The sequence below is a fragment of the Neovison vison genome, chromosome 8 (genome assembly GCF_020171115.1).
Source record: "Neovison vison isolate M4711 chromosome 8, ASM_NN_V1, whole genome shotgun sequence".
NCBI lineage: Eukaryota > Metazoa > Chordata > Mammalia > Carnivora > Mustelidae > Neogale > Neogale vison.
Window position 1 is genome coordinate 45,379,099 of NC_058098.1, and position 17,759 is coordinate 45,396,857.

General features: G+C 39.5%; 1 protein-coding gene across 4 annotated transcripts in view; it reads right to left on the reverse strand.

The window, feature by feature from the left end:
* RALGAPA2 (Ral GTPase activating protein catalytic subunit alpha 2) overlaps window positions 1–17,759 on the reverse strand; it is a 327,482-nt gene that overhangs the window by 229,958 nt on the left and 79,765 nt on the right. For all 4 annotated transcript variants that reach the window (XM_044263547.1, XM_044263546.1, XM_044263549.1 and 1 more), the window contains 3 exons: window positions 16,636–16,774; window positions 14,688–14,887; window positions 6,637–6,864 (listed from right to left, as the gene is read on the reverse strand). In XM_044263547.1, coding sequence (XP_044119482.1) covers window positions 6,637–6,864; window positions 14,688–14,887; window positions 16,636–16,774 — 567 coding nt within the window. The remainder of the gene's footprint in view (window positions 1–6,636; window positions 6,865–14,687; window positions 14,888–16,635; window positions 16,775–17,759) is intronic.

Sequence of the window (17,759 nt, forward strand, 5' to 3'; positions counted from 1 at the left end):
GGGATACCAAAAACAACAAGGCTGACAGAATTCAATACAATTAGAAATCAGAAAGTAAGATAGTGAACTTAAACATAATTAGAATAGTTGTCATGTCAACTGTAAAGGGAATAATGCTCCAATCAAAAGACAGAAATTACTAGGTAAGATTTTAAAAAACTATTAAAAAGACTTTGTGCCATTTATAAGAGGACATCCAAAACACAGATATGGAGAAAAGAAATTGAAAGTAAAAAGTTAGAAAGAGATACACCATGGAAACACTAACTAAAAGAAAACTGGTAGAGCTATATTAAGAATAGGCAAGACTGATTTTGAGGCCCCCCCCACCAAAAAAATTACTAGAGACTAGAGATAAAGAGGAAAAATTCTTACTGATGAAAGATTCAATTCAAAGGAACATACATTTGTGAATCTTTAACTGAAACTAATAATGTTGCCTCAAATATACACATATATATGAGTGTGTGTGTGTGTGTAAAATACTCAGAGCCTTTGGGGGAAAAAAAAAGGGGGGGGGCGCCTGGGTGGCTCAGTGGGTTAAGCCGCTGCCTTCAGCTCAGGTCATGATCTCAGGGTCCTGGGATCGAGTCCCGCATCGGGCTCTCTGCTCACAGGGAGCCTGCTTCCTCCTCTCTCTCTCTCTCTGTCTGCCTCTCTGCCTACTTGTAATCTCTCTCTGCCAAATAAATAAAAAATAAAATTAAAAAAAAAAAGACCAATCCGCAGTCCTAGTAGGATATTCTCAGTAACTTGCAGAATAGCAGATAAAAAAATATTAAGGACAGAGGAGAGTGGAACACAAGCTTCCTACCTTTTCACCATATTCTCTATGTCCCAACCTCCTGTATTTTCATCTTTGTCTCTCTGAAGGACACTCAAGATAATTTCTTCAGATCCGTCATTCTGTTTATTCTGTCCTCAGCTGTATCTAACCTGCTATTAAACTCGCTCACTGAGTTTTCCTTTACTATTTCAATTATTACATTTTTTTCATTTCTAGAAGTTCTATTTTCTTATTATTCAAATCTGCTTAGTCATTTGTTACAATTTCTTGTTTCCTGGAAACATTTCCAAGCTTGTCTTTTATTACTTTAAAAATGTTGAAGGTACTCATACTGCAAACTTTAGAAAAGTTTTGACTTACAAATTCCTAATTGGAAGAAAGGGTGACCTGAAATTATTATACCCACCTAAACTGCTGTTCATGTGAAAAGGCAAAAGGAAAACATTCCTCATCACAAAAGGACTCAGCGACTAGAGCCTCAAGACATCTTCTCAAAAACACCAACTTGGATGACAAAACGAGACCATCCAAGAAGTGAATCAAAGCAAGCATGTTAGGACTAAGGACACCAAAAGGAAAGAGTCTACCTAAATTCAGAACCAAGACTAAACAACTCTGCACATTAGGATTCCAAACTGACTGTAAATAATGGCAAATTTAGGCTATCAATTTATAATATAATGAAATAAGTGGGTGGGGAGAGGAGGCTGAAGGAAATATGAGTGATAATTTCTTCAGATTTCTTAAGAAATCAAATAAGTGCTATCTAAAATTATACCATGGGGACAAAAACTGATTCCACTACCTTAATGTGACTGTAATTTTCTCCTTATAGAGAAATATTTTAGTAATTAATATTTCTTGTGGTAAAGGAATGTTTATTTGAATTTCTACAACTCTGTTCCTCTTTATTTTCCTTTAAACTCAAATAAAATGAAACTGAGACCTCTTCATTAAAAATGCATGAAAGAATTATTAAGAATTAAATATTCCATTGTCGTAAAGTGGTCTGTCAGTCCCTCACCCCTACCCCGGCACTTCCACATACCCTCGCCTTACCTCTGCCTTCACTTCAGTGAACCTCTATCTGGTTTTACCTTCACCCGTCCATGGCTGGCTGGCTGCCTGTCCATCTTTAACTGCCTGCCAAATTCTCTGTCTGTCTGCACCTACGTACCTGTCCATCTACACCTCCCTGCTCACTTCCACTTCTGCCAGCTGGCCTATCTACATCACCTGTTTGATCTTCTATACCTGCCTGCCAGTTTGTTTATGTATCAGCTCATCTATAAGCCTTCCCGTCTGTCTGCTAGGCTGCTCTCTGTTTATATCCTGCCTTACCCACCTCCTCACCGCCAGGCTCTTATCTGCTTATCTAGCTAGCCAGGCCATCAGGCAAATATAAATGTATAGAAATACCTGGAATGTGGGGCGCCTGGGTGGCTCAGTGGGTTAAAGCCTCTGCCTTCGGCTCAGGTCATGATCCCAGGGTCCTGGGATCGAGCTCCACATCGGGCTCTCTGCTCAGCGGGGAGTCTGCTTCCCACTCTCTCTGTCTCTGCCTGCCTCTATGCCTACCTGTGATCTCTGTCTGTCAAATTAAAAAAAAAAAAAAAGAAATACCTGGAATGATACTCTTTTAACATGAACACTGTTTGCTTAATGGCAGTATTTTGAGTGATTTGCTTAAGACTGTTTATCTAATGAACATTTACTTTTTAAAAAATAAAATATTCTTTAAAACAAAACCAACAACAAACAGAACAACAAATAACCTGTACAGTAGAGCTTGGAACTTTTCAGATTCAGAACTAAGGAAGACATGTTAGAGAAGCATATATGCATTTATATACAGTATATACATAAATAGATGTTATTTTACAAGTTTCACAAAGAAATACTAATCCTTAGAACATGCAGTGCACTCTGAAATGTTTTGGTCTATTTTATTCTATTTCATTATTTAAAAAAAATACTGGCCTTTAAAAAAAAAAAGATTTTATTTATTTATTCATTTGAGAGAGCACATGCAAGGGGAGAGCGTGAGGGAGAAGCAGACTCCTTGCTGAGCAGAGAGCCCAACATGGCACTCGATCCCAGAACCTGGGATCACGACGTGAGCCAAAGGCAGATGCTTAACCACCTGAGTCACCCATGTACCTCAAAATACTGGCTTTTGATAAGTTGATTTCATGACCTACAAATGGTTACAACTAGTCCAAAAAACACTGGTAAGAAGACAAGTTTGAAGCAGAGTGACCCCAAGACCAGAACTGGCCACCTGAAGCCTCTACCACTCGCTGCTAGCCTGCCTGCTAGGGGACAGCAGTAAACTGAGGCTGCCCTGAGCGCCACTGAACTTTGTCTCCCTTCAGCTACCATCTATTTCCATCGCCTGCAACCCACTAAACCATGCAGTCCTAGAAGAATTGCACAATTAGCCCCTGTCACGAGCCTCTTTGCCCCAGGGTCCCTCGTCAGCATTTATTTTCATGTTCACACAGTCGACATCTGATCCTCTGCCATCATGCACTGTTCTCTGGTGCATACACACAATTTTACCTCCCCACGGAGAACATGTGCTTCCTGAATGTACATTTTAAACTTTAATGGCCTTTAGGCCTAAAATATTAAATAGTCTCTGAATACTTTAAAATTGGAAAGAAATTACATTATGCCATCCAGAAAGAAAAATTCATCACTGACCACAAGAGGGCAATAAAATACAATGTTAAAACCCATGCCCCTTCAAGTATCTCTACTTAGCTTCACAGCACAAAGATGTTTCAGAAGTTTGGTAGTAAGTAGTCTGCAGTTAATGTCTGTGGCTCAAGCTACTTCAGTACTGAATTTAGACTGGAGTTAGGACTAAGTAGAACACAGAATTTAGAGCACATTCTTACCAATAATGGATGCAGACAGAACTGTCCGTATGATAAATTAACAATTTAAACAATGAAAGAAAAACCATATTAGCATGTATCTCGGGTGCAAAACTTATAAGTTTTGTCAATCATATCTAGTCTTATAGTAAGCACTGGCATCCAAGAGCTTAAAACACTGCTACAGATCAGGGTCTGCAAACTCTGGCCTGTCATCCAAATCCAGCCTGCCAAGTGACTTCCATAAAGTTCTTCGGGAACACAGCCATGTTTTTTTGTTACGTGCTATCCAGAGCTCCTTTCTCATTACGAAAGCAGAGCTGAAGAGCAGCAACAGAGCCCACATGATCAACAAAGCCTGAAATATCATTATCTGGTTCTTTATAAAATATATGACCTCTATTCTCAATTATATGCCCTCTAGGACCTTAATGATTTCAACTCAAATCAAATGGTTACCAAGTACCTTCTGGTGCATACAACAGGAATACAACAGGGCAACATTAATGAGGAGAATAGGGTAGATTTTTAAATCATGCATTATTATGATAAAAGAATGTTTTGGCAGCATGACATAAACAGTACAGGTTAGAAAGCAATGACATAGCAGGTGTGGGGCTCCAGGGAGTATGCTACTAACCATGGTCAAAGGAAAAGGAAGGAGCGGGAGTGAGAAAGTCCCCTGCATATCTTGCTCAGTGATGGCTCAGAGGAGGAGCAGGAGACAAGGATAACAGGAAGGCTAAAATTAACAAGCACACAAGAACACAAGTCCTGTTAAAGAAGTGGTTGTTAGAAGCTGTTGTTAGGGAAGAAAATAAGCTAAGCTCTGGCTTCATTATCATTAAGACACCACTAGAAAGTCAAACAAGATCACCAGTTGGGATTTCAAAAGGCAAGTGTGGCAACAAGAAGCAAGGTCCAGACAAAAGGCTTGACTGGGAGTCTCAGGCCACATGGCTGCTGGCTCTACACAAATAGCTGAAGGCCCTAAGCAGGCAAGTGTGGTGTTACAGAAGAAGAGGCTCAAGCCCAGAACTTGGTCAACTCTCGGAATCTGGGGTCAAATAAAAAGGACCCAAGAAATAAGACAGAGAAGACACAGTTAGGGAGTGAGAAGAACCAAGGCAGTGCTGAGGCCTAGAACCAGAAAAATATTTTATGAGGGAATTTTCACTGAAGCTTAAACTAAATTTTCTTTTTTTTTCTTAAAGATTTTTATTTACTTATTTGACAGAGAGATCACAAGTAGGCAGAGAGGCAGGCAGAGAGAGAGGGGGAAGCAGGCTCCCGGCCAAACAGAGAGCCCAATGCAGGGCTCGATCCCAGGACCCTGAGATCATGACCTGAGCTGAAGGCAAAGGCTTAACCCACTGAGCTACCCAGACACCCCAAACTAATATTTTAAGTCAAACATTTTTTTTTTTTAGACAGTAGGTGAAGATGTTTAATTTTGTGTTTCTAAACAAAAAACAAAACCTTTTGATATATTTAAAATATTAAAGATCACGCTAAGTCAAACATTTTTATTCAATAAAATACAAAATATGGTAAAACCACCAGATTGCTATGGATTACCCTGGGACTTTCATTCTTGGTTGATTTTTCCTTAAGGACAGTCTCAGAAGTGAAAGAGTTAATCAGTATCTAGAAGTCTTCCCCCTCCACAAAAAACTCTTCATGGTGCCTGTGCACTCTTCCTGTGCACAGGGCTCCTCCTCTTCTCCCCAGCGACCACGGCTCCCTGCCATTCAGGGGCCTCACCCTCTGTGCAGGTGCCCAGACTCAACAGCTATTCCCCATTACATGCACATGCCCACAAAGGAGCAAGGCTCTGTCCCCCTGGGCACCAAGTACCAAGATGAGGTGACCAGTGGCTCCACTCCACACCACAGAGCTGCTGTCTTTGCTGCACCGCAGGTTCTGCTTCCTCTGTCAGAGTTTCTCTATAGCAGCATTACTGACATTTGGGGCCTGGTGTTCTCTGCCATGGCACAGTGGAGCCCCTGTCCTGTGTCTGCAGGATAATCATCGGGTACTATTCACTAGATGCCAGTAGCACTGCCATCTCCCCAGTTGTGACAACCAAAAGTGTCTCCAGACAATGCTCAATGTCCCCTGGGGGTCAAGCCAGCCCCAGCTGTCGCTCAGGGTTGCTAAGCGTTGTATAGCCTCTGATCTATCTCCGCTATCTTCTTCCTCACTTGCACCCACTTTCTTGTTTGCACTTCCCCACCCACCACAGCGTCCCATCAGGGTGCTGTATCAGCGTCAGCCCTTGCTTTCCCCTTGTTCTCTTTTTCCTCTTAGGTCATAAATACTTCTATCATATATGCATGCCATGTGTGTTTGCAGAGAAAGTACAGCCATCTGCAGAGCCTCTCTAGAGCTCCCTTGAGCCTTTGGGACAACACCAGCCTGGGGCTCCGCTTTGCCATGTTCAATTGTTGATGAGTATCCAAAAAGGGCTTTTTTCCCACCTACTCTGGGTTTCCAGTTTCTTATGGACACAAGAGGGTATTTGGGGGATTATTTGCTCATATATGGAATTTCCCCTCTATATGTTGGAATTTTATAAAAACAAATTCTTAAAGAATCATAAACAAAATTGCAACACTCCACATGACAAATTAAAAGCAGGATTAGAGGAATCATGATTCAGTCCCGTAATGTAGCCCAACTCATCAACAGTATTTCTTGCAGTACTATGAGCAAAAGAACAAGAACAAAATGGATGGTTTCAGAGGGAAGGGGGTTGGGGAGAGGGGGTAACAGGGAGATCAGTATTAAGGAGGGCACGTGTTGTGATGAGCACTGGGTATTACACCTAATGAATTACTGAACACTACATCAAAAAATAATGATGTAATATACAATGGCTAACTGAACATAAAGGAAAAAAAAAAAACCCTCTTTAATTTCATGAACTCACCACACACACACACACACACACACACACACACTAACCTGACGAAAGACTTCGTTCACAAAGTTGACATAACCTCGCGTTGACAAGAGAATCCGCTGCACCATTTCATACACAGTTCGGTGCTCTTCTTCAATGCTACAAAGGCTGGAGTTGCTGAGTCTTCGGTCTGACAAGGTGCTGCTGTTGGAATGGTTTTTGTCTTGCTCTGTGGGACAGCTGCCATCCAGCTCCGGCACCCTCTCTTGCCCCACACCACCACCAACAGTCTGGAAGAAAGCCATTACTACCTCTGAGTGGGCCTCTTTGACATTCAAGAACACCCGGTGAAACTGAAGACTTACTTAATTTTAAAGGACTCTGGTTACCATCAACTTGAAGGCAAGCTAGACACCAGCTCTGCTCAAAGCACAACTGGCTCTACGACCCATACTCACCAATTTCCCAATTCACCAGCTAACCTCTCCCCAACTCAGTTATTTTAACAGGAAAAACACTAGATTATTGCAGGGAGGGAGGCTGTGAAATTTTCTCAACCAAAATACTTTAACTTATATTTGCAAAATCATAGAAAAAATTGTGTCACTGAATTTATACTATGATCACCTTTGGTTTCTAAATTCAGCACTCACTCTATGGTCACAGAGATTTGAAAGTTCAGTAGATTTTTTTGAGCCACAATATTGGAAGGCATCATTTGATTCATAAGTCTAAGTGACACTTGATGGAGGAGTGTCAAAATCTTTGTGGAGGGTATTTTATGAGAAGAATCTTGATCTGAATTTCATATTCAGAATCTCAGATTGAACTTAACTGATATATTTACAAAATTTTAAAATTTTAGAAGGTTTTAAGAGCACAAAGAAATAAAATAATTCATGCTCACATATTTAAGGTGGATTTCTGCTCTCATCTCCCCATAGAATTAAAGGTTTCCTCCAATTACAATACATGTATCATTTTGCTTCATTTTTATAAATTTCACTATTATTTTTAAGTGTCAAAAACGTATAACTCAAATATCACTAAAATTCTACCTACTGTGAATATTTTTTACAACAAATGATAAGATATGAGAAATACAAAATAGTTATTTCAGTAACTTCCAAGGACAGTTTGAAAGCAGATATCCAAATAGCAATCTCTAGGGAAAATTAATGGAAGATTATATTTATAATAATTTTTCTCTTCATGCCTTAGCTATTTAAGTCTGTGTGGCTTATTAAAGGTACTGTCATACTGTGAAATGAGCTGTCCTATAGAAATTATTTAAAAAAAATTTCATCCTTTTGATGTGCCAACTATCTTCTGCAGAAAAATAAAATTTTACTCATTTTTTCTGATATAGATATGTGTATCTATATAATAACTGATACACATACATAAGTGTATATACATATATATATATTTTTAATCTGTAAAGTATGGAGGTTGGATTAAGTCTAATGTCTCTTTTATGGCTCAATAACCTGTGAGTCTTGGATCAATAACTTCCATTTTCCCCACAGGCCAAAAAAAATGGTACATATGTACATATGCAGCCAATTTAAAAAAATGATCACAAATTCTATGACTCCTCCTTCCCTTTGATTCATAAGGGCTCTGTGACTATGTTAACTAGTGGAATAGGGTGGAAGAGATCTGTACTAGTTTCAGGCCCAGGTACAAAAGACTGATAGTTACCACTTCCTATCTCTTGGAACATTTGCTATTGGAGCTCTGACTGGCCAGGAAAGAAGTCCAACAACCCTGTTACAGAGACTGCATGGAAGTGGGAGGCCCAGCTAAGCCTCACCTTCCAATTGCACCCATCAAAGTAATAGGCATGTGCATACAGCCATCCTGCACCCTCAAGACTAACCAGCTGCCAGCTGAAGGCCACCACCCACTGACCTCAGTTAATGCCTTATTAAGCACAAGAATTGCCCCACAGGATCCTGCCCACATTTTTTACCCGAAAAGTACATGAAATATGACAAAAGGGTTGTTGTTTTAAACCACCAAGTTTTGAAGTCATTAGATAACTAATTGGGTAACATGGCAATTAGGTAGCTAAAATAATGTAAATAAAGAAATATATTTAAAGGCACCAAATTCTTTTAAAAAGTGCTCTGAACATACAGAAAAACAAAAACAGACCCATAAATACAGAGAACAAACTGGTGGTTGCCAAAGAGGAGGCAGTGGGTGGACAGGCAAAATGTGTGAAGCACAGTGGGAGATATAGGCTTCCAGTTATGAAATTAATAAGTTGCAGGATGAAAGGCACAGCATAGGGAATATGGTTGATGGCACAGTACGGTGACATAGCATACAGACTTGTCAAATTCTATGCTGTATATCTGAAACTACTACAACATTGTGTGTCAACTATACTTCAATTTAAAAATCAAAGTGAGTTTAAAAATATTAAAAGTGAGCTCTGTTATCCAAATAGATCACATGAAATGGATTTCCAATCATGCCACAAATGGAAAACAACTTTCTTTTTTTTTTTTTTCCAATTTATTTATTTTCAGAAAAACAGTATTCATTATTTTTTCACCACACCCAGTGCTCCATGCAAGCCGTGCCCTCTATAATACCCACCACCTGGTACCCCAACCTCCCACCCCCTGCCACTTCAAACCCCTCAGACTGTTTTTCAGAGTCCATAGTCTCTCATGGTTCACCTCCCCTTCCAATTTACCCAAATTCCCTACTCCTCTCTAACGCCCCTTGTCCTCCATGCTATTTGTTATGCTCCACAAATAAGTGAAACTATATGATAATTGACTCTCTCTGCTTGACTTATTTCACTCAGCATAAAACAACTTCTCTTGATAGAACAATGCTTTCCTTAGCCTTAGTCCCTACTCCCTCTGTAAAAGGCTACTTTCCAAAAACATCTGTATGTTTTGACAGGTGTTTATGTCTGCAGTGAGTGATGAGTGAAAACAAACTGATAATCTAAATTTCCTCATATCTTTCTCTTTTATGAAAATGAACAGTAAAAGCATACGTAAGAATTAAGCACAGAGAGAGGTCCATTTCCACCCACTACAATCAAGCTGGAATTCTCAACTATTATTTAGTATTGGGTGATTCTGGTGGCAAACTCAAAAATCGGTTTTCACTTCTTGGGCACATGAGGAAGCCTTGGTCGGTGAAACAGACATACCAGCTTGGCCCAGGCCTGCACTGCCAGGGTTCAGGAAATTGCATGATACAAGCTGACACTTAACCCTCCCCAACATCTGGTTTCTTCTCACTGACAGCTCATACTGAGACCTGTCCACTGTCAGGGTCAAGCTAAAGGGGGCACCACAAACTAGGTGGGAAATGAGAGGATGCAAACACCATTCTGGTGGGGATGCCTGAGGCCACTGAATGCCCCTGTCATGATTCTCCAACACAGCTGGGGGCAGCCTGCACCGCCTGGGTAGAGCTCTAGACACAGAAAGTACTGGAGTGGTAGTCAAAAAACAAATGTATTTGTGTAACATATAAACTCCTCTACGGTTGTCCATTTGTGGGATTCACTTTTTCTAACTGTTCACCCCATGACATACAATTTCGGGAAACCCACAGCCCATGGATCATTATTAAAGGGCGCATTCAGACTCAGTCAAAGTGTAACTAAGGGTTATCATACAAATAAATACGGTATCATTCAAAAAAGCTGATACCACCTCAAACTTTCTTTTCCATTCCCAAATGGGCTTTTATGGGTTTTAATGTCAATTAATGTGTTTACAGAACAGGTAAAAAATGGTAACTACTTAAATTTTAACATCAACACTTTGTTTTCTCTAATGTATGTTGAAGTACTTTTATCTCATACAAATATGAATTACTAAGGACTAAATCATACTATGCTGAACACATTTTCAGCTAAAATGATGCACCAAGAATCTACAGCTTTGGTCAGGTTTATGCTGTTGTTGTCAACATAGTATACAGGGTGTAAGAGCTACTGTCTTTTCGTTCTCCCATGGATATTTATTCTACCATATTCTTCAAGTGGTTAGAAAACTTAGTCTAGAAGATAACACTAATTCCTCTCCTTCCTGGTTTTAGATCCAGAAGCAAATCCAGTTTGCAAAAAGCACACAAAAGAGCCCTCAAACAGGATATTTAATACAGTGATAAGGGCAAAAGTGTAAACTCCATTTGGAAACAGAACTTAAAATATTGTTTTGAAGGGCTTTTACAACAGCAGTATATTCTGTGAAAAGAGATTTTGGATCAACTGATTAAGTCATATTACTTTACTCAGGCAAAATTAGATTAAATTTGTAATTCCAAACAAAAACTTTTAGGACACAAATGAAATTACATGTGCTTTTATTCCTGCAACTGTCTCCAAAATCTAATATTCTATGGTTTTAATTGCTGCATTTCTCATTCACAATGCAGATGAAGAGAGGAACACAGCAGACACACGTGAGATGAGGTGTAAGGCACAGAAGGGAGTACAGGACGCAACTCATCAGAATAGTGACTCCCACAAAGATGTCCATACCCTAATCCCCAGAAGATTTGAGTACTTTACCTTACCTGGCAAATAGGATTTGGCAAGCATGATTAAATTAAGGTGTGAGTGGGGAGAGATTATCCTGAATTATCTGGGTGGTCCCAATGTAATCATGAAGATTTATAAGGAGACAGGAGGATCAGACACAGAAGGCAATGCGAAGATGGAAACAAAGGGATAAAAGGTGATGTAATGAAGGGCCACAAGCCGGGGAATGCAGGCAGCTCTAGAAGCAAGACAAAGCAAAAAAATGGATTCTCCAGAATGTGTTCCTCCAGAAGGAACACAGACCTGCCAACATCCTGATTTTACCACACTGAGACTGATTTTGAACTTCTGAGCTCCAGAACTGCAAGATAATCAATTTGTATTGTTTCAAGCCACTGAAAGTTTGTCATTTGCTACAGTGGCACTAGAAAACTAGTAGAACAACTCACTGTGAGACATATTGAGAGTCTGTACAATGGGAATGACCATTTCTAAGTTCAGCTCTCTGCAGGGTGTGGTAACACTGGACCTGGATAGTTGACTGCCAACACCCATTCTCCCTCCCTGATAGAACCCCAGTGCTCCATGTGCCTCCTCCCCTGCAGCCCAGGTCACGGGAAGCTGGCCCCATCCATAGTACCAGGGAAGGGTTCTGTCATGGAAGCCAGTCATGTCCCTCCTGGGCCATTCACATAGCCAACTGTACGAGAGTCAGTGCCTTGTTACTGTTCTAGGAGAGACAGGTAGCCTAAGTTGTTCTACTCACACAAATGGGAAGGGCTTTACAGAAGTATCTGGGTTGTCTCTGAACATGAACAAGGAAGGCCATGCCCCTGCTGCTGGCAGCCATATTAAAGTCAGCAGGGAGTGGAAGACAAATCTGCCAGAGGGAAAGGGCAGAGTAAGGAAAACTAGAGAGAATCATGGAGACAGTGTGAATTAACTATATTCTCTGTCAGTCATGTCATGAGCTGCTTCTTCATGAGATTGAAATATTTCTTTTTTATCTTTAAGACAGTTTGAGTTATGGAGTCTTTCTGCTAGGATGAGACAACCATCCAAACTGATTCAGGAGGTCAGACCTTTATGGACACTAAGAAAGCCAGATAATAAAACTAGATGACTCACAAGTGTAAGAAGTCTCCTTTCCAGCTAAGGAAAAAAAAATGTTAGAACCTTGAATCATGGTTAATCTGCTATTCTTGCTACTTTTCATCATCCAACTGTATTTTTCAAAAATTAGAAACTTACTCTCAATAAATACATTGATGGTTTTCTGAAATTTTGAAACCAGGTAGGCAGCAGTCACAGCCTTTAAACAGACTGTTTTGAATTGATTTAATAATCACACAAGATACAATCTAAAATTCATCAGAGTGTGACTACATTTCTTATATACGATTTCATACAAACTTTTGTCTACCTGATTGATTTTTAATTTTTGTCTAGTTGATGGATAAATAAAGGTCTCTCAATATGGTCCAGAACTAACAGTGTTCCCTGGCTCATAGTGAAATCCAGGGTCATTTTTATTTCCTCTTCCATGAACTCCTTCCTCTCCTTTTGTCTCTTTTACAATTGGACTGCTTGTTTTCTTCTCAATTTGTAGGCACTCTATGTATCAGAGGCATGAACTCCTTGAAAAACTCTGATGTTACAGATGCTTTTCGCAGCCTATTGTCCGTGTGTAGTTTTACCTTGTCTTTTGATACACAAACCTTTCTCAATTTTTTGAAATAAAGTGGCACCTCAGTTCTTCTAGGTTTGTGGGTCTGATTTCCACCTCAGGTAGTCTACCAATGCCCAAATTTATACAATTCCTCTAGACTGTCTCCTCAATTCTTTATCATTTTGTTTTTATATTTAGACCTTAAATCAATTTAGAACTTTAATCAATCTGACATCTGCTTACATATGTGATAGGAAGCAGGTTCTAAGAAAGAGAGAGAGAAAGACTGACAGTTTTTTCAGTTCTGAGGGTTATATATTAGATTCAATGTTCAATGCTACTCTGTCCCATTTTCTAGAAGGAACAGGTAGTTTCTATCTGGAATTCTGATAATTTTTTCTTAATCCCTGAAAGTCAAAGAGGTTTATGTATATTTAGGTTAGTGTCTGTTCAGCTAAATCTCCCTGGGACTAGAAGGCCTTGTGAATCAAAGGCATGACTTTTTTTCAGCTCAAGGAAATTCTGTATTAGTTCAATTATCACTTCTGATCTTTTCTCCTTTTTTCCTCATGATACTTGCAAGATAGGTCTGGACCTGACCTCAGATTTTATTTATTCATTTCTGATTTCCACCTCTTTAAATTTTTCCTCAGCGTTATGAGATATTCCTTTGGAAAATCACTTTGTTCTTAGTAGTGATCATTACTGTTTACAGTTTTCCTATTACATTTTAAACTAATGAATTTAAGGTTTTTTAAAGCTTTCTTTTTATTTTTTATAAAGATTTTTAAAATTTATTTGACCCAGAGAGAGAACAAGAGACTGAGCACAAGCAGGGGGAGTGGCAGAGGGGGGGGGAGGGAGAAACAGACTCCTTGTGGGGATCAGGGAGCAGGGACCCCAACGCAGGGCTTGATCTCAGGCAGACACTTAACTAATCGAGCCACCCAGGCACCTCAAAGCTTCCTTTTAAAATCTTCAGTAAGTATTTTGCTGCTCTTTACCGGAATTGTAGCCCCCTCAGACGACTTCCTCAACAATAAGTTTCTCCAGCTCTGTAGTCAGTTCTTAATCAATGAGGACACATGCTCTGGACCTCAGTTTGGTGCTCCTCCACCAAGATGTTACCTGCTACTCAGATATGTGTACTCTTCCAGCTCAGGCCTAATCACACTTCTGGGAATTCCAGGGCATCAGCGAACCTGCTCTAAGGGGACCACGCTTTGTGCATAAAAGCAGGCCCCTGCCATGAAGCAGCTGCTCTCAAACCTCCCCATGTGGTCCTGCTGTACCCAGCACAAGTCCCAAAGCAACTCAATCTGCTAGGAAAGCCCATTTCTCTGTGACCAAGGACCAGAAGAGAGGGAAGGTACACCATGGGCCCCACACAGAAAGAGGTCTTCACTGAAGGCCTTTAAGAGAGATGGCCTTTTCTTCTAGGCATTCCATGATGGCACCCCAAAATCCTGAGATGCTCTTCCACTCCTCCCCCTGAGATCCTAAAAGGGCACTTGGCAGTTTCATGGGTCCTTCCAACAGCCCACTTAAATGATTCCTGAGGACCTGCCTGGTGCTGGGGATTAGTGAAGGCAACACAGGCCCCTGGTCTTATGCTATGAGGTCACTGGTACTTGAGCAAAGGAGGGAAAATCAGACGGTCCAGGAGTCTGCACACAACAGCTATTTTCTCAGAACATCTCCCTGGCCCCCAAGATCACTTCATCATGGCAATGTCAACAGAGCACAGCAAGTGCTACCTCAGAGCTGTTTGACACCTCAGCAACAGAGAGAGAGCCTACCCATAAACCCAATCCCTAGAACAACCATCCTTGAGGAACTAAAAACCCTAAGAGTCAATTACTTTGCTATGTGTTAGCATATTTTTATCTATGCAAAAGATAAGAAGATGAATGACATACCTGTATGATTTTGGGCAGTACATCAACTCCATTTTTAGTGTTTTGGGTAGTAGTTAGATACTTCTTTTCCAAAAAGAAAGTTACAATCCATTTAATAAAAACAACACGAGCTGCCATGTATGGAATTTTTGTACTGTAAATGTTTTCATTGTCTCGAGTTGTAGTAATGTACACTGGCTTTGGTCTCAAATGAGGGATGTCTGGAAGAAAAAAGAATACAGGATTAGGTGAGTGAGTGTAACCCCCACAAACAGCTCAGTTTTTAACAAAGCAGATACACATTTGGTTGTATGAATAGCAACTAAAATTAAAGTACCAAAAATTCTTAAAAATGACATCTTTTGGTAGATTTGTTTCTAATTCTGCCTTGTGATATGACCAAGATGGGACAGTGGCTACTGTTACTGCTTGCTTGTTATAGCTATGGCATACAGCTATGGAAGTACTAAGCTAATAACTCTCCAACAAATTTAAGTAATAATATGCAACTCTAATGTAAAAGTATTTTCACATACATTATAACAAATTTAATTTCATTTTAGGACTGAAACAAATCTAAAAGCATGTATAGACATTTTTCATCATTTTAGGTATTTTATTACTTTTCAATGATTTTAGGTATTTTAACATCCATTACTACACTAATCAAATCTATGAGACTAGTTTCATAGCCTTTCCCTTTAGATGAATCCAAAGAATAGAATCAGTATCAACTACTTTATGTCTGAAAGAATTCATCTTTGACGTATTAGACATCACCATTTTCATAAAACTAATAAGAAGTTCCTTTTCATTCTTTAAATTTCATAATCAAAACAAAAAATTACATGGTATTGGATTTGAGCTGCAACTTGCTGTATGTCCAACTCTCTTACTAACTTTTATATAGCTGGTGGTACCTGCTCAAGGCAGACAAGTTCTCAACAAAGAACTTTATTTTCAGTATATGAAGGTGTACTATGTTTTCCACAATGAATATAGACTATTTACAAAATCAGAAACTAGTTCTGGAAAAAATACCCACATACAGATAGCTAACAAATACATATATCAATAACTTCTACATCTTTTGAAATGCATCAAGTTTCTGCTGTTTTTTCCCCTGATCCAAGCATGCACGTGTGTGTGTATATAAATAAACACCCAAAGACAAATCATTAGTAGTCCACATTCCCGAGATGGATTAATGTCTACTGTGACCTTTTCCCCTCCAAAATTATTTCTGATTACTCATTTTAACTAATTTTGCCTGCTTTCAAACAATAGGGAGAAGAAAATTTGCCTCTCCGCCCTGGCACCAATCGAAGGGATCCTTCTGTCCTGTGAGCCTTCATTTTTCATAGAAGAAAAACTTCAGCAGCCAAACTAGAAATTCCTTCATATTTCCTTCCTTTCTGGGGCTTATTGTCCCTATGTTGCCCAGCTGCCCAAATATTGGCCCCTCCATAAGAAGCTGTATGTAGCACCTGTTGGATGAAAGATCCAGGATAAAAGAAAGGGCCCACTGTGGGCAGCTGTGTGGCCTGGGCTGGCCTGCCTCCCCATTGGCCAACGTCTGTAGTCACCATACCCCACCACCCATAAGAAAAGACTTAAGGAAATGCAAACTTTAACACCTTTGTGTGAGATAATGAACATGGTCTTCAATGAAGAGTTTTAATTAAAAAAAACTTAGAAGATTTTAAATATAATTACATCAAAAAAAATCATGACACATACTGAATTATTTCTGAGTACAGGAGCCACAGTCTCCCTGAGGTACAAAGAAATAGTTTGTACAAATAGGTAAAATCATTTATTAGGAAACTTTAAACCTCTTAAAATAAAGTTACCATTAAATATAAGAATAAGAGGACTATTGTACTTAAAAATAAACAAAAGCCACTTTGAAAGAGAATGGACAGCTTCCCTGTGGACATCCACTATACACGTTCCAATCAGTACTTACCAAGTACAGGTTTGTAGATGTTTGTTAACTTAGTAAATGATGGAAATAAATGAGGAAGATAATACTTTCGAAACAATGTAAAAAGAAATTTAAAACCAGTATCTTGATTCTCCTTATTCTTCCACTCCAAGCTTGCAGCCTTTGGATAATATGTGGGAAAGAACATATGTACATTTACATTTTAACTTAATGTCTACTAAATTGAATTGCTGTTATCTTAGTAAAATTCCTAACCTAAAAACAAACAAACAAACAAAAAAAACCCCTATGTTTACAAATACTGTTGACAATCATGTAATGAAATCGTATCTTATAACTCAAACAAGGACAAGAATGAATATTTCAAAAGAAAATGGTTAACTATGTTAAAGATATTTTTACTATTAAAAAAAAATCAACCAATGATATGTTTTTAAACTCCTTCTATTCATCATGCCTGTATTTTCTTTTCTACCAGTTCTCTATAATGACTTAACATTCTTTCTGTCCTTAAAATATTTAGTCAGATGCAATCTGGTACTTTTTTTTTTTTTAACTCAAAAGGGCCATCCCTTGCAAGAATTTCACCCAATATTACCTACATGAAAAATCAGTATCATCAGAAGGCAAAGCTAGAGAAACTTGGAAAGTGCATTGTCCTTATTAAAAGCAATCCCCAGGCTAAGATAAACCAGGCCTGCCTGCCAGTCCAGCTACACCTGTCACAGGCTCTTAATACTGGTTAGTACACAGAGCACTCTAAAGCATAGCTTCCCAACCTCCTTCATGTCACAGCCCACTTAAAAAGTGGAAACAGCTGTGCAACAGCAGAGGTCAAGGGATGAGAGGTCAAGGGATGCCCCCCCTGGGGCAGAGGGGCTCCGCGTCCATAGCCTATCAGCAGTTCCCGGGGTGAGCCAAGGGAGAAAGTCTGCTTGAGGACTCAGTAGAGAGAAGGGAGGGAAGAAGAGTGGGATGGATACAAACATAAAAGTCTGCACGCAATTCAGGGGGTTCACAGTCTGCATAAAAATCCCCACCCTATAACACCAACATCCTTCCTCCAGTGGGATTCTAGGGATTATGTGATATCTGAGGTTGCACAGCTCTTTAGCAACACATCTAGAATGAGACCCAAGTGCCCC